Consider the following 22,761-nt stretch of genomic DNA (forward strand, 5'->3'; position numbering starts at 1 on the left):
TTCCTCCCTTGACCTCTTGTCCCGGCTTCAATCGGGTTCGCCGCTTGACCCTTGTTCAGCGAAATGCCTAGGGAGAGTGGCGCCTGCAGTTAACATCTTGCTTAATCCACTGCTTAATTCTTCCCTGACAACGGGAGAGGTTCCTATGGCTTGGAAGCACGCCTTGATTGTGCCGCTGCTTAAAATACCATCTCTAGATCCCCTTGTTCACGCCAACTACAGACCAATCTCCCTCCTTCCCTCTCCGGCTAAGGTGATTGAGAAGCATGTGCATCTCTCCATTTCCAGCTTTATTGAGAGCAATAATATCTTGCACGACTCTCAATCAGGTTTCCGTGCGAATTTTAGCACGGAGACAGCTCTTCTTGAGATCACCGATGCCATAAGAGAGATTCTGGTTGGTGGGGGTAAAGCCATCTTGGTCAATTTGGATTTGTCGGCGGCTTTCGACACCGTTCCCCACGATGGTCCCCTTTTAAGACTCTGGGAGATCGGCTTTCGTGGGACGGTGTGAAATTGGGTCAAGTCTTTTCTGACCAACCGCCAACAAGTGGTCTGGGCACCTCCGTTTTCGGCCGAAACCCGCCGCTGGAGGTTGGGGTTCCTCAAGGGTCCATCCTGAGCCACACCCTTTTTAACATCTATATGGCCCCTCTAGCGGCGGTGGCGGAATCCTTCGGTGCCCGGATCATATCCTATGCTGACGACACCGAGCTCCTTTTCACGTGTAACAACAGTGAGGATTTTGTCGGCGGCCGGATTAAGGAATGCCTGGGCGCCGTATTTGACTGGTTTCAGAGGCACAGTCCGAAGCGCAATTCCGATAAATCGGAGCTGCTTTTTTTCGGATGCCCGCCAGATCCCTGTTGGAAGTCATGGTGGCCCCGCGATATGTTCCCGCCTGATGCTGCCTCGTCAAAAGCCAAAAATCTGGGTGTCCTGTGTGATGATGATCTCTCCTTCAGACCCCAAATCATAGGGCTGACAGGGAAATGTTTTGGCATCCTGAAAATGTTGCGGAAGTTTCTTCCACTACTGTCCCTGCAACATAAAAAAATTACTGTCCAGGCCTTGATAGGCTCGCGTCTTGATTACGCGAATGTTCTCTACCTTGGCCTTCCAAAATACCTGTTGGCTCGCCTGCAGGTTGTGCAGAATTCGGCTGCCAGAGCTATCTTTGGATTACAGCGAAGGGCAAGAGCTTCGGAGCTACTCAAGAGACTGCATTGGCTCCCAATCTCTAAGAGAATTACTTTTAAGGTCTTGACCCTTGCCTTCAAGGCCCTCCATTCGATTGGCCCAAAATACATTGGGAAGCGTATGGCCTTTTATGCCCCCAGGAGGACGTTAAGGTCCGCTTTGTTGGCTAAAGCCGTTGTCCCCACCATCAGACGTGCTCGCATCGGAGGTCGTTCCTTCCGGTACCTGGCACCTCGATGCTGGAATGAGCTTCCCTTTTCCTTGAGAAAGGCCAACAGTTTGCTCTCTTTCAGAAAGGAACTGAAGACTTGGCTTTTCTCCCAGTAATTCTCTGTAGGCCCATGGCCGGGGTTGTGTTGTGCTCTCTTTCCTTTAGTTCTCTTTGCCAAAGCGCCGGGACACTCCATGGAGTAGCCGTGCGCTATAGAAGAGACCTTTATAACATAACATAACATAACATTTCTCAGTCCCACGCTTTAAATAGTTATCATTGAATGGCCTGCCAGATATTAATTCTAACTGTATGGGGGACACCAACATCAGTATTCATGGGCTAAACCAATTGGCAGATACCTTTGCAAGTATCTTAACATCAGTATTAAGTAACGTGATTGGCCCATAACTGGCACAACCCTAGTGACTTTGTCAAGTTGTGGGACCAGGGACATGATTCCTTATTAAATTGAGGACATAATTGGCCTACAGGTTTTGCTTCTTTAAATGCCTGGAAACAGCAGATATGAGATTTTGTGTTTATTAATTGTGCAGAATTCTATCAGGAACTCATCTTCATCTCTGAGTTTCCTCATGCATACTCCTACTGGAATAGTTAGACAAAGTCCTTCTGAATGTCAGCAGGGTCAAAAAAAAGAACCCTCTGGGCGATGGGGTTCACTGGTATAGCTGACACCGATTCTCTCTTTTTGCAACTGCACGCTCAATAGGCTGCCCTCCTTGTTACCCAGCTCCTAGTTTTTCTGTTTCACTCGCAGCAGGAAGAATTAAGCCTGGGATGTGAACTATGTGTTCAATGAACACTTGACTCCAGTAAATTCTTGAATAAGGTGGGCATCAGTGGAAACATTGTATTGGCTGGTAAGTTCTGCCTAACAGTAAGTTGCAACATTCCTGGCTATGTGTGCCACTGCAGTATGCCTGCTGCCTGACGTCTTTACACGTATTGAGGATTGAATATTGTTTGAGAAATTCAATGCTCCTCTAACCAGCGATACTTTGTCAAAGCTGACACCTGATCTCCCAGGATGCCAAAGGTCTGCACATGTAGTTTAAGCTGTTATATTGTGCAATTACATCAAATGTTGGAATATTAAGGAGAAGATGAGGAGAAGATGTGAATTATGTGAAAGATATGAAAGGTGTGAAATGGTGAAAAGTGAAAGAAAACCCAAGAAGTCAGTAATCGTGTCAGAGTTCGGAGATCCCTAGAAGATGCCTCTGCAGTCCCTTCAACATTCATGTTTTATATGGAGACCTGGATTTTCTCCAGTGTCCATCTTTAGCATCCCACGCTGTAAAGGTTGGTGTTTAATAGCTCAAAAACGTATGACAAGTACAGTTTGTGCCTTTCCTCCACTGCAGCAGAGGGGTTAGTTCTTTCATTTGTTTGAACAGAGTAGTGAAAGAAGTGTCTCTTGTGCTGGCATCAAAATCCAACAGAAACTCCTCCAGCTCCATTGGTTCAAAGAAGTCCCTATTCTTTCCATCATTTGCAGTAGTTGCTGATTCCAGCAGACCATACCGGATGTCATATTTCCTAATCTATGGGCAAAGAGACAAGAAGTTTTTCTTTTTCATGTTGGTGTCTAGAGTCTGATGAGATGAAGATTATTTGATTATGGAGAGAAAATGACATCTCTGCTTCTTTTCTACCTTGGGTATCTATCTGGGTTGCTTGTATCACAGCAGGCAGTCAGGCCAAGATGTCTCTCAGGGAACCTGCAGGTGGCAGCGGGTTTCGATTGTACTCCTAGAGCCCTCTGAAACTCCAATGGGGGTGAGAAGTTCATACCTAAGAGGTCAACAAGAAAAGTGCCCAGGAAGTACAGCAAGTCATCACGTTCAGTGTTCTCTGGAACTCCAGAAACACTCATGTTATCACACCTCCACCTGTCCTCCAAGACACTGTTCCAGAGAGTTTTTGAGATGATTCTCAGCAGCAGTCGATTGACGTTTTGCATTGATCAGCCTGGCCTCGAACAAAGACGTCTTACCGCATGGAATTAATTTCCAAATTCGTATCAGCTGTACTCGCCTAAATTACCACCATAGATAACTTTACAGATTTAAGATACTGCAGCTTTGAGTCTGGGACTGCGTTAGCCATGAATTGCTATTGCTGTGTTGCTGTTTCTTTCCTTGCTATGCCAGAGAGTGCTTCTAAAAAAAGAAATAATTTCATTACTTTTCACAAGAGATTCGGTAATGGTAGAATATGGAGAGTCAATCCAGGCCAGCGCAACCTGAAGCAGAAAGAGGGCATTGTGCTCTGCTCAAGTGTGCTCCCCACACAAAAACCACCAGGCTGGGTCACCTTCCTACACAAAAACAATACCCTGGGGCAGTTTCCTCTATCTATGATTGCTGCAGAATGCAGCATGCATAGAAAGAGGAAATAACAGTGAGAAATAAAAATATTTCTCCTTGTTACGCCTCCTCTGGGAAAGCGTAGCATTTTGGTGCATTCCTAGGTCTACCAGTGATGGTAAATCTGGGAATGGGTCAAGATCCATGAGAGTTGCATGGGCACATCCACACACCATCCATGGAACGTCTCCCTGGGGCGATAGAACGCAACGCAGCGATTTGCGGTGTGTTATGTAATTTTTGATTTATCAATCCACTCGGCCACTTGATAAATTGTGCTTTGGGTTTGCGTCACACACGTACCACATTGCACAGCGCACAGACGATGCAAATCCTTCATAAATATGCCCCTCAATCTCTGACGTTCAAAGGCAGCATCATCCAGTCACCGAACAGAGAATGACTGGCATGGGCTATGACGGGGCAGCAATTCACGGTGTTATCATTGTTGAAGTCATTATCTGAGGCATTTTTCAGGGTTTCTGTTGTCTCAGACAACTCCCTCCACGGGACTTCTTCAGTCCTGGTCCCACATCAGGAAGGTTTGGGAGAGAGGTGTGGGCCTCTCCAACCCAATTGAATCCTGCTGCTTCAGGACCCATGCAATCCCCGAAAGTCAAGCTCTCAGGAGCATATCTCATTGTCGTGGCATGCCTTTTCAGTGTCTCCAGACTTCCAATCCACTAATCTCACAACCTTCTTCATCTTCTTTCAGCGTACACACACAAGGATGTGGTGGGGCACCCTTCACTGGACCTCGGAGTGTGCCAGCTACTGCCCCTTGAACCGGTCACGGCTCCGGGCCCACTGTAGGAGAACTAGGCAGGCAATCAGTGGCAAACAGAGGAGATTAACCGTGCAGTGGGCATCATGTGCCAGACAAATTCGGCCTCACATGGCATAATCTTGACAGTTAGCACTATGCAATCTCTCTGATTACAATACATAGCTTAGTTTGTCAATTGAAGAATTAAAGAACACTATACATATGAAATAAAAGCTATCACTTCCGAAACTAAATTGAAATATGCTAGTTTAATAAATAACAACATTAAAATAGAACAGTCAATGTGATAATTAAATCAGCTGAAATTAAAAATAATCTTTCTAAACTAATTTAAATGAGCTACTTTGTTCTACTTGATAACAATAAAATACCCATTTAGAGCAGTCAATGGCATCTCTCTTTCTGTATGGAAAAGAAACAAGCGTTTGCAATGCAATTGATCTCGCATTTGTGAAAGTTAGAGCTATTGGCAATGTAAATGGCAATGTCATTGCTAAGTCAATGCTGGAGGGATGACAGTCACACTGTAACATGGTGATTAGTGACATATGCGGTCACTGCAGGCTTGGGTTTATTATATGAAAGTTATTGAGGCATGTTTATGAATCCCTTTCACATTTTTGAACTTTGAAGAAAGAAGAGAGCTGTTAGTGTTATTCAGGCAAGGAATTTTCCATAGTGCTAAGAGGGTGCATATGAGAAAAAGTAAAGCAGAAGGCATTTCTAATTTACGATCACCCATTCGGTTGCAAAATGTACAGATGATCAAGCTCACCGGTTTACCGTGCTTCAAGCGTAAATAAAATGCTCATTTCTAGACTTGAATAGATGATGTACTCAACTACAAAAAAGAACATTTAATTTAAATCAGTACCAATAAACGATAAAATTTGCTGTGATACTTCCAACATAAACTGGGAAATATTGGCCTGTTTCAGGGTTTTAATTCCGTTTTTGGTACGTGGTACAACTGTACTCTGTTTCGCACCCTCCCCCATCTCCAGTAGCTGAAGTTCCCCGACCCACTTTCTCTCAGAAGAATGCATTCCAACAACAGGGAAATCCAGGTTAACCCTTAAGCATCCGCACCCTACTGGTGCAATCAAAGAATAGCTGTGCAGCTTACACAAAAATAAATAAACATCGCTTATCCTTCAACAAGAATTATTCTCGGTCACTGCTAGTCGCAGATATTTAGAAAAGTATAGACTTGTTACAAACTACGGGCCATATTATCAAGCAAGTGCGATACATTATCGCCTCTTTTATTGGCAGAAAACTGCCGCTAAAGCGGCGATAATGGGCTTGATAATATGCCCTTGTGAATTCCCATAGAAGCCCAGGTTCTGGTGTTAACCTGGGCTTCTATGGGAATTCACAAGGGCATATTATCAAGCCCATTATTGCCGCTTTAGCTGCAGTTTCCTGCTGATAAAAGCGGGGATAATGTATCACCCTTGCTTGATAATATGGCCCTACATGCTTTAGACACACAATACATTCTCGCGTTCTTAAACATGCATTAAACTTGTACTTCTTTAAAGCGCTCCAATGCTTCTGAATTGAGTGCACACTATATAAAACTGAAAAAAATGTGGGCTCCTGGACTGCCCATTGCTAATGCAGGCGTGGCAGGAGCAACCCCCATGTGACTTTCACCGAATGTTTTCCTTCATAACAAGTCTGGTGTAGCTCGGGCTGGCCGTTGCTGGTGACCTTTGAGTTGTTAAAACCACACAGCCCTTTGTTTGTAAACAAGAACTGAATGCAGACAAGAGCAATAAATGGCTTCATCAGGGTAGCCCCTGCAAACTTGCAAAACCTGTGTCAAGAGAAAGACCCACACCTTAAACTCACTATGATTAGATTTAAAAAGATGTTCCAAAGAAAAAAAAAATTCAAATAATTATGAATTACTCCGAGAATAAAGCTCTTCAGAACCCACAAATGCTAAAACTGTGGCACAAGTTTCATTTCTGTTTAAAAAGCTGAGAGAGGGTATCCCCCCCCCCCCCGGTTCAATGCCTAGAAGGGGTTTTATTAACTAGAAAGTAAAACAAACATTCAAAAAAGCAGCCGGCAGATGATCAGGCAGATGTAAATAAAGAAAAATAAACATGTACCCAAATCTGACGTTTGATCCTGTTCTTCCCTTGGACAGCAAATAGGAGATAAGAATTACTGTTCCCTCGTGAACTGCTCTTAGACAAGTGAAAATAAAGTTCCTTTAGCAGTTGCTACAATGGGACAAGTGAAATGATACATGTAACAGGGGCAGTCCTCATGGGAGGTTACAAAAGACCAAAAGGAGGGTCTACTAAGCATATTCCCCAAACAAAAGTAGGCATTTAAAAAGGACAGCAAAAGGAGCCAATTAAAAAGATAGGCAGTGCTTTAAGCCCATATCTAGATACACCATGTCTCGAAGAGATAGCGCAGACACTGCCTAGGCGAGACCTAGAAGCGGTATACTTATTAAAATACAGAGCTCCCTGAGGTTGACTCACAAAGTCATTTATGAGTATGGGAAGTAGTGCTGCTGTAGTTCTGCATCATGTACTCATAAATGCTTTTGCGAATATGCCCAAAACATATGAATTGGAAATAAATTAGGAATATTCAGGGAATATGTATTAGTCATGGTGGAAAAGACGGACCTTTTTGTACTTTTATTGGTAGGGTGTGGAACATTCAAGGATCAACTCAAAGCTGTTATGAGTACATAAAGTTTTACTTCTGGAGCACTATTTTGCATAATTTTAGATGCCTTTGTCAATGTAGCCCTTCCAGAGTTTTCTGTGACATTCCCATTGATGAGGAAGCCAAAAGATATCATACAGATAGGCTGTGGGGTTTTAGGTTTAAACCTATAATAACTGATAAAACCCCACTGTAAGCATGGGCGGAAAATCCGTTTCGCTCGCGGATTTTGCGGATTTTCGGTAAATTCGCAATCCGCGAGATTCGCGAATCTCCCGCAAAATCCGCAAATCCGCGAGCAGCGGATTTTGCTTGCACTGCTCGCACTGTTCGCGTGAGTTTGCGGCTTCCCAGTACAACTTCGCGCCCCGCGAATAAGTGCAAAATTGCAGAAATACGATCTTAGCAAAACTGAAACTACTTACCAGGTTCAAAAGTTCAGGCTCATCATTAGTAGCCATTTCCTGTAGTGCTTCCTGAGGGGCCCCTCCAGAGTTCAGTTGCCAGTTGCAACTATTATGTGACCCTGCTCTGAACCTCAGAATAGTTACGCATATGCCACAAAGGTCCTGAATTACAGCTAAGGGAGACAAGCAGGAGCCAGGCTGGAAGTTCAAATCCATTAATCAGCCCCTAATTCATTATTGTCAGTTGGGGCAGGGCAGGTGTTGTAACTAATTTTGCAACAATGAAAGCACTTAGCAAGTGCAAAAGATCACTAATCAGGAAGCACTAAGGAAGCAGGTGCCAGCTAAAAAAAGATTCTGTGACACATTAATCAGCCTCAAATTAATTCAGGTCACTTGAGGCAGTGAAGGTGTGCTTGCGTTGCCACAATAATGTACACTGCCTGGACAACCAGAGGGTGCTGTGATGAAACAGAGGGTGGCATGGGTGGGCCAGAGAGTGGCATGAGTAGTCAGAGAGTGGCAGTGGTGACAGAGAGTGGCAGTGATGAAGAAGAGTGTCCCAAACAGGCTGGACACGTAGAAACAACAAGTTCGCGAAACTTGCGACCCGACAGGTAAGTTCGCAATTTGCGAAATTGTACAAAACACTCGCGAACTGGCAGAAACCCGCGCAAACACAAAATAAAAAAAAACCGCAAATTCGCGAGAATTCGCGGATTTTGCGGATTGCGAGTTCGCAAATCCGCAAAATTCGCGAACGCGAGATTCGCAAAATTCGCCAATGCTTACCCCACTGAAAGAAAAATAGCTCTCACCGGTGAAAACATATAAACACTGAAAAAACACCTGGACAACCACAAGCTAAATGCCATTCAAAGAAAGGGGTCAATACAATGTAACTTTGTTATACAAGCTAGCAGAAAGAAAGACTGGCTAACATTATTCTGCTTGAGTTTTATTCTTTAGGGATGCCACTAAAATATTGTTTCTTCTTCCTTTTACTTTTTCAGTTTTGTGGCCTTTGGTCTAAAGATGCAGGGTTTGGTTTTATGTTTTAGGTCTTGTTTAATTTCTATAAACCATAGAGAATCAGGAAATATCAAACTCATATTTGATATTTTGGCTGCATTGGATTCTTTCAATGATAGGTAAAATGGCTGGTTTTATGAACATCTTTCCTAATATGTGTCATCACATTTACCCACAGAATGGGTAAAAACCATTAATACATCAGACCATAGTTTCTGGTGGGTAAGTATTGATAGTAGATGAATTGCCAACACCTCAGGCTTTAAACATTCAATGCAAGGTATAGTGACAAGTATATATATATCACCAAGCATCTGGGATAGTGGTGAAAACATGACACCAGACTTTTGGAAAACATGGAACGCAGTGTCACTTGTAATACTCTGCAAAAAAGGTTCTTTCCAAGTTCAACAAAGATTGGAGTGATAATGTTTGCATTTGCAGTGATGACCTGTCAAAATTGATACCCGAGCTGAAGTGATTCCCTGTAGTAGATCCTTGCCACTTGTTAGATGGCATGCTGAAAGCATCTTTACAATCTTAAGAGTTAATGAGGGATGCTATTGACCTTTTAGTCCATTCTGGTGCACTGTTTTCTTATGCAAGGATCTAAAACGCAAATATTTATCATTTCGTGCTTTACGTGGCATCAAAGAAAGAGTCATCCCAACTGTGTCCCTTAGCTGATGGTTCTCAGCCCAATGGGCGATGAATGCTGAGAGGGCCTTTTCACAGAAGTTTACATGGGAAGGAAAGAGCGAGCACACATGACCCAAAGACTCACTGAATAAGTATTGTATGGTGTACTACAATAAGATTAATTTGCAAAAATATATTTGGACCTCATATACACTATAAGTACACTTTCTATATACCATGTTCTTTCAGTGCAGAAAGCAATCAATAATAAAAGTAAAACGTTCTATAAACACCGGAAAAAACACTTTTTCTGTTGTTTTTAGTGGCGCGAAAATTTGTAACCACTGATAACTACTGTTTTTTAAGATATTGAAAACACTGAAAAAACCCCACCAGAATTTACCAAAAATACAAACTGAAAACAGGAAAACCTACATACAGAGAAGATTAACTACCAATCAGACTCCAAGGTCAAAGTCCATGCTAGTTAAAAAAAAAAAAAATAACCTTAAGTTCTAGCTGGATTTTTTCTTCCATTAGTTTTGCAGCCTTTCGATCTTCAATTTCCACTTTCCACTTCTCAGCCACTATCCGGGCTTTCTCCTTTGCCAGAACATCCCGGAACTTCTTTTCGATTTCGGCTTCTTTCTTTTTCCTTCAAGTGAAAGATGTAAAAGAGACATCAGGGGATTAGCGATGGGCTGACATTCAACAAAATGACTAGGCTAGCTAAAGAATGAAGCAAGAGAATTCAAATAGGCTTCTGCCACTAAACATAAATGAGTAAGCATGACTTGCATCTCTGAGAAGTGAAACTGGCAAAGTAATGGCATGCATAATTATCATATGCACGTGTTCACATAAAACATTCCAAATGTCTAATATGCATATTTGCTGGAAAATTTAACTGGATGAGCTTGGGATCTGGCAGAGTACCAGTACATTCCTTATTTAAAAGGGATGCAAAGCAATGCAGAGTCATGGTTCATCCTCATATCTAGAATGCACTTGAGACAACTCCAGGTGAACTGCAGAACCACACAGGATTTTATTTGGTTAGAGATTATAATTACACAAACCTGTTAGGGTGCTCTGCCCTAATAATTCCACATTTGCCACCTCAATAAATTGTTACTGAACAGACTTTTCATGGGGCATTTTCTTTGTGACTTCTCAACAAGACCAATGCATCAACTCAAGATGCCTTCACATTCTCACCAGAGTTCCTCTGCCTCCTTCTGAGCCTGCAATCTTGCCTTCTCCTCCATCAGCTCCTCAGCGATCTGTTCATAAGGCTTGTCCCCAGGAGCCTCTCCCATCACCCATACCCAGACATCACCGTCTGTTCCAGAGAGCCAATTAATATGTTTTTCATGATCTGTAACAAAGGAAACAGCAGTGATGAAGATAATGGAAAAGCCTTATATTGTTTTTGAGAGAGGTAAAAGAAACGGTCACTGAAGATATAGCTTGAAAGAGGCATAACCAATGAGTCAATTGAATACTTTTAGACTTTAGTTAGACTCCAACGCTACTCTTCCCAATCCTACTGTTTATCCTATCCTTTGGCACGATTTCAATTGAATGTATACGTGATATAACTCTTCAAAATTATTCATTTTGGTGAATAAAAGGAATTCACTGTTGATTCTTATGAAACATGTCCTACTTAGCAATGATCTCTGGCAATGTGCAGGATGTATTCAGGTCAATCCAAATCCCTAATTGGCATAGAAATGTGTAGTATGAAGATTCCCTGAACTGAAGGGGACCTGAGAAGTGTAGGTCCACTTCTCCTCCAAAAGCCAATAGATGTGGAGAAAATCAGAATGTTTTGTGCCAGAGGGGAATATTGTGTTTCAAAAAACCACAACAATACAATTAGGTGATGCAACTGATTTGTAGAATCTTCATTACTGGACGGTAGCCTATTGTCGTCAAGCTCTTAAACACCTAACAGTCCTTAACTTCACCTGTACACCTAAGCATCTTCCATGCTGCGCCTTACATGGCCTATGTATAGGGGTTTTCATTCTTGGTAGGATGAGTGGAATAGGCGATCCTTGCAGAAGATGTCGCTAGTAGCAGAATGGCCAAACCTGTCAAAAGATATCTGGTCTAGTCGGTGTGTTTTTAAGGCAGGAAGAGCTGTGTTGTGACATGTTGTACTGTTCTGTCATAGAAGGTGAGATCTACTGCCAGGCAGCCTTGTCTAAATTATGAAGATGTGTAGTGGTTGGAAGTGTGACTTTTTAGAAGGAGGTCTGATTTATTTAGAGAATGTATGGGCATTTAAACGGAACTGAAAGCTAGTCTTTCCAGGTAAAATTTACTTATCAGATATAGAGCTTAGCAGCCAAGGCACTTGGCTTGTGACCAGGAAAGGCAGGTTTTAAAAACAAGTTAGAGCTCAATTACTCGACTCTTCTACATGTACCTCATTTTGTAGACTGTAAATTGATAGTACTTAAAACATCCCTCCCTGAACTATTGAACTATTGCCTGCCGTCCTTTTGTGGTTTAGTTCCAATATCACTGCAGCATCGTCCGAGCACGCTAGTTAGGAATGAAAAGAGGAAATAGCGCAGAGGCAGGCAATTCCTTAAAGACAAGGTTAAAATCGACAGTCCCTTGCTAGAACAGGGCTTGAGATGCTATAAAATGTCAGCATTTGATTGAGTCGGTACTTATGTGGACAGAGTTTTCTCAAAATAATGATCGGGTCAAGTAACAGGCAGTAGCTGCGGTCTTGAGTCATAGAAAATATCCTTTTGATGCTTCTCCTTGAGAGTCATCCTTAATTACGCCCGAAAAGGGAATGTGTTTGCAGCTTGAAGATTGACGGCTAAATAGGGGTGTGCAAAAGTCACACAATTTCCTTTTGCATAATTAAGCGAAATGTTGAGAAAAAATTTGAAAAATTACACAAAATTCATTTTTGGCATTTAGTGCAATATTTTAGTGCAAAGTGCAAACTTGCTTCGATTCTGGACGCAAGGATGCAGTTTCTGGAAAAATAAATAGTGCAAAAAGCAAATGCTGCAAACAAGAGCCTCTTGAATTCTGTCCATTACATTGCTCAGGTGCTACCAAAATAGGATTTTACATGAACGACAGCCAGGTATGCCATATGGAATTTTACAAAACAAGCATAATGTAAAATGCTGGAAATTCTGTGAATTCTGCTGGTGTATTAGAAATTTCACCAAGGTCTCCTAATAATTCGGTTTCATAAAGAAACAGGGGACATCTGTAGAAAACCTTTTTTCAGGGTTTTTCAAATGTACCAAAGATAAATTGCGATATGGTAACCTGTTACCGAACCTCAATTTGGGGTTCAGAATCTATATTTGGAAGGGATGTGTTTTGGACTTCCCTTCCTAATCCCAATTCACAGTGATATGTATGAATGTTTTACGACCAAATTACGGCGCAACAAATTATTTTTTTGACCGACACCTCAAGGTTGGTGGTAACCTATTGCTAATTGGAAGGGAATCCGAATTGGGCCCCTTCCCTTTTGTGAATGTTGATAAAAAAAAATTAAGAGCTGGCAGTGGTCCAAAGGACTACTGCCTGTTCTAAAAAAAATAAAACTTATACCTTTTCTTTTATTTTTTTTAATCCATTCTGTTTTCTTTAAGCAAAATGGGCTGCATTTAAAAAACACAAAAGATAGCTTTTTTTAAGAACAGTCACAAACGTGGTGGTCTCCTGACCCCAGCAGGCCACCATCACTGTGAATGCAGCAATTCTGGATCTGTAGCAACTTGCGACTAGCTGATTAATATTCATTAGGTATGTCTATTTCGACACCATTAGGAATCACTAATAATAACTTGTACGTTTTTGTACATTTGGAATTGTGGATTCATAATTGCGATTTGCAAAAAATCACAATTAGGAATGAACTTCCAATCTCTAAATTCTGTACATATGGCCCCAAATTCCGTCATCGCAAAATGTCCTTATACTAAACCCCTGACTAGTTTAGGAAACTATGGGGCATATTATCAACAAATAGCGATATTTATCGCTAAGTAGGGTTAGCGACAATTTATTATCGCCGCGCATCACGTGATTTTATCGTTAAGATAACGTGCTATTAGTAACGTTTATCTCAAAAGCGATAAAATTCCCGGCAATAGCGGCAAAATCCGTGAATATCGCTGAGAATACAGCGATATATTCACGCATTATCGCTAACAGGGTCTTAGCCATTATATCCACCTGCCATTGGATATAATGGCTAAGAACTAGTCTGAGCAGGTATTCGTTTTTGGAGAAATTCGCACGTAGCAGGAATATTTCCATCGCTACAACTCTGTTGGTAATAGGCGATAGAGATGTTAGCGACTGCTTTACGTCGTTAACAGGTTGGGTACGCCCACTTTGCATGTCATTAGCGATAAATATCACTGACATGCAAAGCGGGCCCCAAACCGCTCGCTATCGCCTATAAGCTGTCGCTAACTGCTGTTAGCGACAGCTTGCTAATAGGGCGATGGTTTTATCGCCGCTTAGCGGCCGAAAAATGGCCGCTAAAGCGGCGTAAATTGCCTATTGCCCCCCTTGATAATATGCCCCTATGAGAGTGAAGACGATTTTTTCATTCACTATATGTGTGTATGTGTGCGGTATTTCTGTAGAGTTAACTCATCTACAAAGCAACTGAACACTATGCATCAGAAAGGGTGAAAAATGCACAGAAGAGAATAATCAGTGCTGTGAGATAAGGGAGTCAGAGAGATGGGAGTAAGACTGACAAGTACGTCGCGTTGAGGGGTCGAGAGTACACTCGAGGGTGAGAGAGGTGCAGTAAATGTGGACAAGTCTGGGGGAGGGGGAGAGGATTAGTGTGACATTTACTGTTTTTCTTAGGTGACCTGCTACAAGTAAATTAGGTATAAACAGGGACTTGCTTGAAGAATTGTGGCTTGAGTTCTTTTTTGCAAGTGTAGGAAGGTAGGAGCTTGGTGGATTTCCACTGGCACGTCAGCACATACTCTCGGAGCATAGAAGGAAAATGCCTGATGTATAGTCTTCTTCTTGCAACTTCTAGACCACAGTGTGCATATATGCTGCTGCTTTGGGTCACATGTCTTCTTCAGGGTTTTAATGTCATACACCAGCTACTGTGGTTTGTCCTCATGCTTCAGAGGTGATGCAACGGGTCTATGAGGTGATGCAGGCTAGCTTAACAAAACAGTGGACATTTTTGAGTGTTAGGGTCATCTTGTCAAACTTTCCTTTACACTTAATTAGGCATGGCATATTTACTGGTATAGACGTTCATCTCTAAACATCAGATTGAAGCGAGTGTCTGTTCCACTACAGGTTAAGATTGCACGCAGAGACCCTGCAATGAACTGAAGTGACTATATGGAGTTTTCGAGGTTCTCTGATTTTTCACATATTCTAAATTGGCATTCGTACAGACTGGGAGATGTACTTCAAGTATTACCTACAGTAAATGACACACATAGCATTTGGGAGGGTTGGGTGATTTGCGTTTCATGTCTTGCTCCCTGTTTCATGTCTTACTCCATTCATAAACAAACGTTACACTTGGCAGAAGGCATTACTTGCTCTGCAGCTCTTGCACATTCTTGAATTACGTTCTGCCTTGAACAAACATAACCTAAAGTTTAAAAGGGAATGATTTTTGTCACCAACAGAAGCCTTAGTAGAAGTTAAAAATGTGTTATGCGTATATGTTTCAGAGGGCTAATTGGCTTGTAAGATCATTCTACTATAATGTAATCTAAGTACTTCCACCTTAGCCAGGCGCAATGATTTCCTATAATCAAAAAGATGTAATAATGTTACACAGATGGACAATTTAAATCCACCATGGCATATACATGGGTTAGAAGAAATGTATCAGTTATTTGGCAATTATGCTTGGATATAAGGATCAGCCATAGTGGTGACATAGCCCTGCAGTCACATGACTGCCTAATCATGTGCCTTCAAATAGCAGCACTCAAAATATACACACCTCAGTAATACGTTGTCATTTACATATTGTGACCATCTAAAAGCATTGCATGATCATTTTGATGAGGCCAGGTAACTTACTTTGAAAGTGTATAACGAAAACAATAGCACTTTGCATCGTTGGGAGTCTATATGCAGGAACTGTCTTTTGCGTCACTCATGTGAAACCAATTCTGTTTACTGTTGCGGTACGATATGTCTGCTTTTTGGTTCCTTCTTATGTCACAAGCACAAACCTCATGCAATAAAACAAATTACTAAATTAGTTTATAAATATACATATATATATATATATATATATATATATATATATATATATATATATATATATATATATATATATATATATATATATATATACATATATATATATACATATATATATATTCACTGACAAAACCATAGGTTTCACACCAGTTATAGTTAGCAGGAAATTTTACTGACATAAAACCATTGAAATTCCCACGTTATAGTTAGTTGGACTCACTATAACTTGCGCGCCTGCAATGCACTGCTGATGACATCACATATTACATCACTCATGACATGGTCAGTGACATCACTCATGACATCACTGATGACACCATCCAGTGAATGTGTGTCTTTCTGAAAAATAAATTTGTTTTATATATGTATTTGTAAAGGTCGATGGAAGAATAAATGTTTAAATAAGTATGTAAATGGATGATTTTTAAAAAAAAAATTGGTTGGTTAACTGGCTTATTAAGTGTATCTTAGTGAATACATATATTAGCGAGTATTGTTTAAATATTTAAATGTTTGTATCAGTGTTTCTCTTTGTGTATAAGTGGCTGCAGGGGTTGGTGACTGACTCACTGTTTGTATGTGTTTTGAAGACAGCATATGTGCAGGACTGTATGGGTGGATGAGTGTGTATATGTGTGTGTTAGTGAGTGAATGACTGTCTCACTAGTGTCTTCATTAGTAACGACATATGTTTTAATCTAGTATATGTGAGTATTGATGTATATAAGTGAGTATAGTATATATAGTGAGAGATTGTAGGAGTTCCTGTTTAAATAAGTATGTGTTTCTATAAGTGATTGTTTAAGAGAGTAAGTATGTGTAAGTTTCCTTAGAAGTAAGGTGGTAGTGTGTGTATAAATGTATATGCAAATAAATGGATGTTCAATAGTTTATTTGCCTGTGTGAGTATGTGTGTGAGTAACTTTTGGATGACTGCTGATGTGTAACAGGATGTATAGGTGTATCACTACATATAATGAGTGAGTATATATATGAGTAACTATATAGAACTGTTGGTGAATGAGTGGATGTGTATATAGATGGTGGAATTACTGAATTGGTTGTTGTTACTGGTTTGGGTACCTCCATTTTTTTGAAAATGTTTGTTTCTATTTATGAATATGTGTTTCAAGCGTTACATTACACTGAAATTAGGTCTGTCACTCTGTCACAAGGATGGTGTCATCAGTGATGTCATGAGTGATGTCACTGACCATGTCATGAGTGATGTAATATGTGATGTCATCAGCAGTGCATTGCAGGCGCGCAAGTTATAGTGAGTCCAACTAACTATAACGTGGGAATTTCAATGGTTTTATGTCAGTAAAATTTCCTGCTAACTATAACTGGTGTGAAACCTATGGTTTTGTCAGTGAATTTAATAGGTTTTTTAAATGCTAATTCCGAACTATAACTGGTGTGAAACCTATGGTTTTTTCAGTGAATTTCAAAGGTTTTTTAAATGCTAATTCCTAACTATAACTGGTGTGAAACCTATGGTTTTTTCAGTGAATTTCAAAGGTTTTTTTAATGCTAATTCCTAACTATATAAGACCTGAAAGCCCACCAGGAATCTCCAGTATGCGCCAGGGGACTGCATTGCAGAGAGGTGTAATGAAGCCACAACCCTTTTTACACCTCTCTGCAACGCAACCCTCGTGCATGTTTAAAGAGGGGGAACTAATTCCCCTTGAATACTGGGGGCCCCTGGGGGCCAATTAGCCCACCTGGAACCTCCAGTATGCGACAGGGGCTGCATTGCAGAGGTGTAATGAGACTATGCCCCTTGTTACACCTCTCTGCAACGCAGCCCACTGCCGCGTTTGCAGAGGGGGAACTAATTCCCCTTGCATACTGGGGGTCCCTGGGGTCAACTAGTCCACCAGGAGCCTCCAGTATGCGCGAGGGAGCTGCATTGCAGAGAAGTGTAATGAGGCCACACCCTTGTTACACCTCTCTGCAATGCAGGCCACTGGCGCGTTTGCAGAGGGGGGACTAATTCCCCTTGCATACTGGGGGTCCCTGGATCATATCTGCCCAAACACCGATATTCCGAACGATTGTAAATGACTTTTCTTGAGAAACATTTGGATTTGGATTATCATGTCCTATACTTTGGAATTTTTGAAAGACTGACTTTGAGGATGCTATAAATTACTCAAGTCTGCCCGAATTGTGTGGGTAAAATTGATACCTAGTCACTTTGAATAAGAATATACTTATGTCTCGTCTAACATTTGGAAGAAATATCTAGTTATATGACAACTGGATACCGACATAACTTGAAGGAAATAAGAACGCCCTGAAGAAGTTCTGTTGTACAGAACGAAACCTTTCGGCTGGCTGTGGTACATAAACTTAAGGAAAATAAAAGCATTTGAATATACACCAAGATTCAGCGCTTCAATAAGGACTCTAAGTGATATGATTTGATTGGACTCATTGTGAAAGTGGTGCTGTGCCAAACTTTGGAATATTCTCCACTACTCTCTACTACTTACTCTCTCCGACTCCACTACTCTCAAATACTCACTGTCTACTACTCATTCTCTACTACTCTACTACTCTCTACTACTCTCTCTCTACTACTCACTCCCTACTACTCGCTACTCGCTACTCCCTACTACTCACTATCTACTACTCTCTACTACTCACTCTCTACTACTCTCTCCCTACTACTCACTCTTTACTACTCACTACTACTCTCTACTACTCACTCTCTACTACTCACTCTCTACTACTCTCTACTACTCACTCTACTATTCACTCTACTACTCTCTACTACTCACTCTCTGCTACTCTCTCTACTGCTCTCTACTACTCTCTACTACTCACTCTCTACTCTCTATTACTCACTCTCTACTCTCTACCTCTCTACCTCTCTCTTCTTCTCTCTCTACTAATCTCTACCTCTCTACCGCTACCTCTCTACCTCTCTAACTCTACACCTCTACCTCTCTACCTCTCTCTACACGCACACATATACACATATATGCATATATATATGCATATGCATTTATATATGTATGTGTATGTATAAAAAAACAACAAAACATTTTTTTTTAAACAGCTACTTATAAAACTGTCATTCTTTTTCCCCATGGTACACTCCCCGGTACGCGCACCGGTGCGCGTACCGGGCGCTCCCCCCGCGAAAATTTTTTTTTTTTTGCCCCGCGGGGCCCTTTTATGGCCCCCACATCAAACCTAGGGGGTCAAGGGGGGGTCTACTCTGCCCCCTTATGGTCATTTCCCTCTTTGTTTTGGCCACCTCTTGTGTCTCGATTTTACCGAGACACAAGATGGCGGCCGCTCCGGACTGTTTAGAATGTTTACAGACACCCGAGAGCCAATCAGCTTTCCTCACGCAAGTCGCGTGGCGTGCACGGTACGCGCACCGGTGCGCGTACCGGTGCGCTGCTATAGATATATATATTTTTTTTAACCTAAATTACTCAAAATCCAGTGGAGCACATATCTTGAGACATAGCAAAGGCACATCGGGCTACCAGTCCCTACAATTTTGCCAAGTTTGGTGGAAATCCATTCAGCCGTTCGGGCTAAAAGTGAAATCGACCGCCCTATGGAAATTAACATGGGGAAAACGCGTTTTGGGACCCCCCTTTTATCTTGGCCCCCGCTTGACGAATCCCTCCCAAACTTTCAGGGAAGGACCGGGGCGCCGCGAGGCCATTTTCAGGAAATTTTCAGGCAGATTCGTCAACCGGTGCCAAAGTTATTCCAAATAGAATTTTGAGATTTAACATTGAAAAAAATCCTAACTATAACTACCTACTGGCGACCGCCAGTAGGTAATATATATATATATATATATATATATATATATATATATATATATATATATATATATATATATATATATATACATATATACATATATATATATAAATATATGCGCTCTCTCCTCCTGCTAGGGTAATAACAATATCAACCCAGATGAGAGAAAAGCAATTATTGATCTAATGCAAGACAAAAATGTGGTAATTAATACTGCTGACAAAGGCGGGAATGTTGTTATTCAGACCCGGGAGAACTATTGCAAGGAGGCTAACAAACAACTGTCAGACATAAGATACTATGAACTGACTACGAAGGAGAAATATCTAGTCAGTATACAGCAATACGACGAACTAATCCATAACTGGTACTGTAGAAACATGCTGGGGAAGGAGGAGTGTCTATTTCTGAGAAGTGAAAATCCAATAACGCCAACGTTTTACCACATCCCAAAAATACATAAAAATAGCATTGATCCCCCTAGAAGACCCATCATCTCATCCCAGAATAGTCTGACTGAACATCTTTCAACCTTTATTGATCATTTTCTTACTCCTCTGGTACAGGAACTGGACTTGTATATAAAGGACACTAAGGATTTTCTGTCAAAAATTGACAATATACAATGGGACCCAAGTTATAGGCTGATAGTACTGGACACAACTAGCCTGTACACGTGCATTAGTCATGACAAGGGTATTGAAGCTGTTAGGTACTATCTAAACAAAAGACAACTGAGGTTTTTAGAACATAATTCTATGCTGATAACATTTGTGGAATTTTGTTTAAGGAACAACATTTTTATGTTTGAAGAAAATGACTACAGACAGACGTCCGGTACAGCGATGGGCACCTGCTTTGCCCCCAGTTACGCAAATTTATTCGTGGGCTGGTGGGAGGAGCAGGTGCCCAGGTCACTGGAAGCGGGGGGGAGAGAAAGGCAGTGTGATAAAATGGTGTCGTTATATAGACGACCTGTTTATAATTTGGCAGGGTTCAGAACAAACCGCCATGGCCTATATCAATGTCCTCAACGATAATGACATGAATCTAAGATTTACTGGGTCAATAAGCAATACAGGTGTAGAGTATTTAGATCTAAACGTGTTTATTTTGGATGGTAAGATTGAAACATATCTTTTTCGTAAAAGCACGGCAGGAAACTCTGTATTATATGCAACTAGCAACCATCCGACCCCTTTGATACAGAGCATCCCCTATGGGGAGTTGCTCAGGTTAAAGTGAAACAGTACTCGAGACTTAGACTTTAAAATTGCAGCATCAGAATGCATCAGTAGATTTAAACAAAGAGGTTATGCCACGGATACTCTGGAAAGAGCATTGAATAACGTAAAAGCCATACCGAGGCAAAACCTGTTAGAAGTAAAAGATACAACTGCTGATGAAGGCAAAGCTGAGCCAGGGAAGTTCCGGCTGGTAAACCCCTACTCAGCAGAAGCCAATCATTTGAAACACATGCTTAGGAAGAACTGGACATACTAAAAACCGATAGTATCATAAAGGATGATATTCCAGCTTTTCCATTAGTGACTTTCAAAAAATCTAGATCTCTTAAGGATATGTTAGTGCAAAGTCATTTAAGAAAAGTGGAAAAGAAACCCAATACCCTGGCAGATTTGAAAGGTTTTCATCCATGTTATAAATGCAAAGCCTGTGCGCACAGTAAAAGAGTAAAAAGCTATGAGATACCAGGAACAGAAATAACGAAAACCATCAATAAATACCTCACCTGCAGTACCCCTTATGCGGTGTATTGTCTTAAGTGCCCATGTGGACTATCATACATTGGGAGCACCATCAAACCCCTTAAATTGAGAATCTTGGAGCACTTAAGAGCAATTGATAAGAACGATCAAGCGTACCCTGTGGCGCCCCATTTCCAAGATAAACACTCTAGTAATAGACATCAGCTACAGTACTTTGGTTTGGACTACATTGTAGACAGCACCAGGGGGGGTGATAAGCTACATAAATTAAGAAGATTAGAATCCCGATACATAATAGACCTGATGACTAAACACCCTAAGGGACTGAATGCAGGAGAGGAATTAGCATCACACATTGGTTTTTAAATAAGAATTATGAAATAAGGACCATAATAAGGAGGCTGTTCCCCAATGTATTTAGAAAGGTAAAACAGAGATCAATACTGTGCGGCAATAACATGGAATTAATTGAAATGATGTTGATTCGTTTTGTAAATTTGAACTGTATCTTATGAATTATCAGAAACTTATGAATTCATTGGAACTCTTTGAAACTTTCAGTATTTCGTTGGTTAAAAAGCAAATGAACTTTTTTTGAATTTTAAGAACTGAGAATATTCATTACGCAAACTGATTTTGAGCAAACTCCGAACTAACTTGAACATTATGATAAATGTATTATGTGGAAACAAATTTTGACAAGGGACTTTGGCCGATCCACGGCTTGATGAAATAAGAGAGGTGTACATTGTTACAATAATCTGGTAATGCCGATAGACGGCTGTAGAACTTTGTTCCTTAAGTGCACAGAATAAGATAAGGAAAATTCTATTGAAGAGCGATAGAATTGGAGGTTGAAACTACCAAAATGGCGCTGCTACTATCGGTACCGATACTAGATACTAGAGAGGCTGGTACCGCAACTATAATCCATGTAAGTGAGATGTCGGATACACTGACTCTAGCATCGCCATATCTTGGTAGTGATTTTCGATTTATGAGTTATGATTAATCATAGCCGATTCACTGCAGTATTGTACACTTAGTGAAGGTCACAATTAATATAATTAATTAATATTGTTGTGAAGTGAAGATAATAATTGGAACTTCAACGCATTTAACAAAAAATAGTTAATGTGGTTTATACGGATTGAGTGAGTACAATGTAACCTCGATATGAATACTCAACCAATATGGTATTTGAATTGAGTCCCTTGTTTGTTTTCATTGCAAAAGTTACGTGGATGCGAGTGATAAAACATGGCGTCCCCTCACAATGTTTGTAACATTGAGGAAGGCGGAGCGCTGAAACCCGTCTGTTGCGAACTCAATAAAATCTAATTTGGAGAATTACCCCCGGAGTGCGTGGTTCTTATCGAAGCAGAGGTGGAAACCTTCAGCGACATACATATATATATATATATATATATATATATATATATATATATATATATATATATATATATATGAATTACCAGAAAATCGCTGCACACACCTTGATATTAGTTGCAGTTTCTTTATTTCAAAACGTGACAAACACCTACGCGTTTCGAATCGTAGTTCCTGTTCACGGTAGCTTGCATGTGTGGTCCCTTCATTA

The 22,761-nt window shown here is 40.9% G+C and overlaps 1 protein-coding gene across 1 annotated transcript in view; it reads right to left on the minus strand.

The window, feature by feature from the left end:
- The window catches only part of SH2D4B (SH2 domain containing 4B), a 1,068,102-nt gene that overhangs the window by 803,938 nt on the left and 241,403 nt on the right, over positions 1-22,761 (minus strand). The window contains exons 2-3 of the mRNA XM_086920157.1: positions 10,588-10,747; positions 9,877-10,024 (exon numbers count right to left, since the gene is read on the minus strand). Coding sequence (XP_086776283.1) covers positions 9,877-10,024; positions 10,588-10,747 — 308 coding nt within the window. The remainder of the gene's footprint in view (positions 1-9,876; positions 10,025-10,587; positions 10,748-22,761) is intronic.

Source organism: Lissotriton vulgaris, chromosome 5, assembly GCF_964263255.1.
Source record: "Lissotriton vulgaris chromosome 5, aLisVul1.2, whole genome shotgun sequence".
NCBI classification, from domain to species: Eukaryota; Metazoa; Chordata; class Amphibia; order Caudata; family Salamandridae; genus Lissotriton; species Lissotriton vulgaris.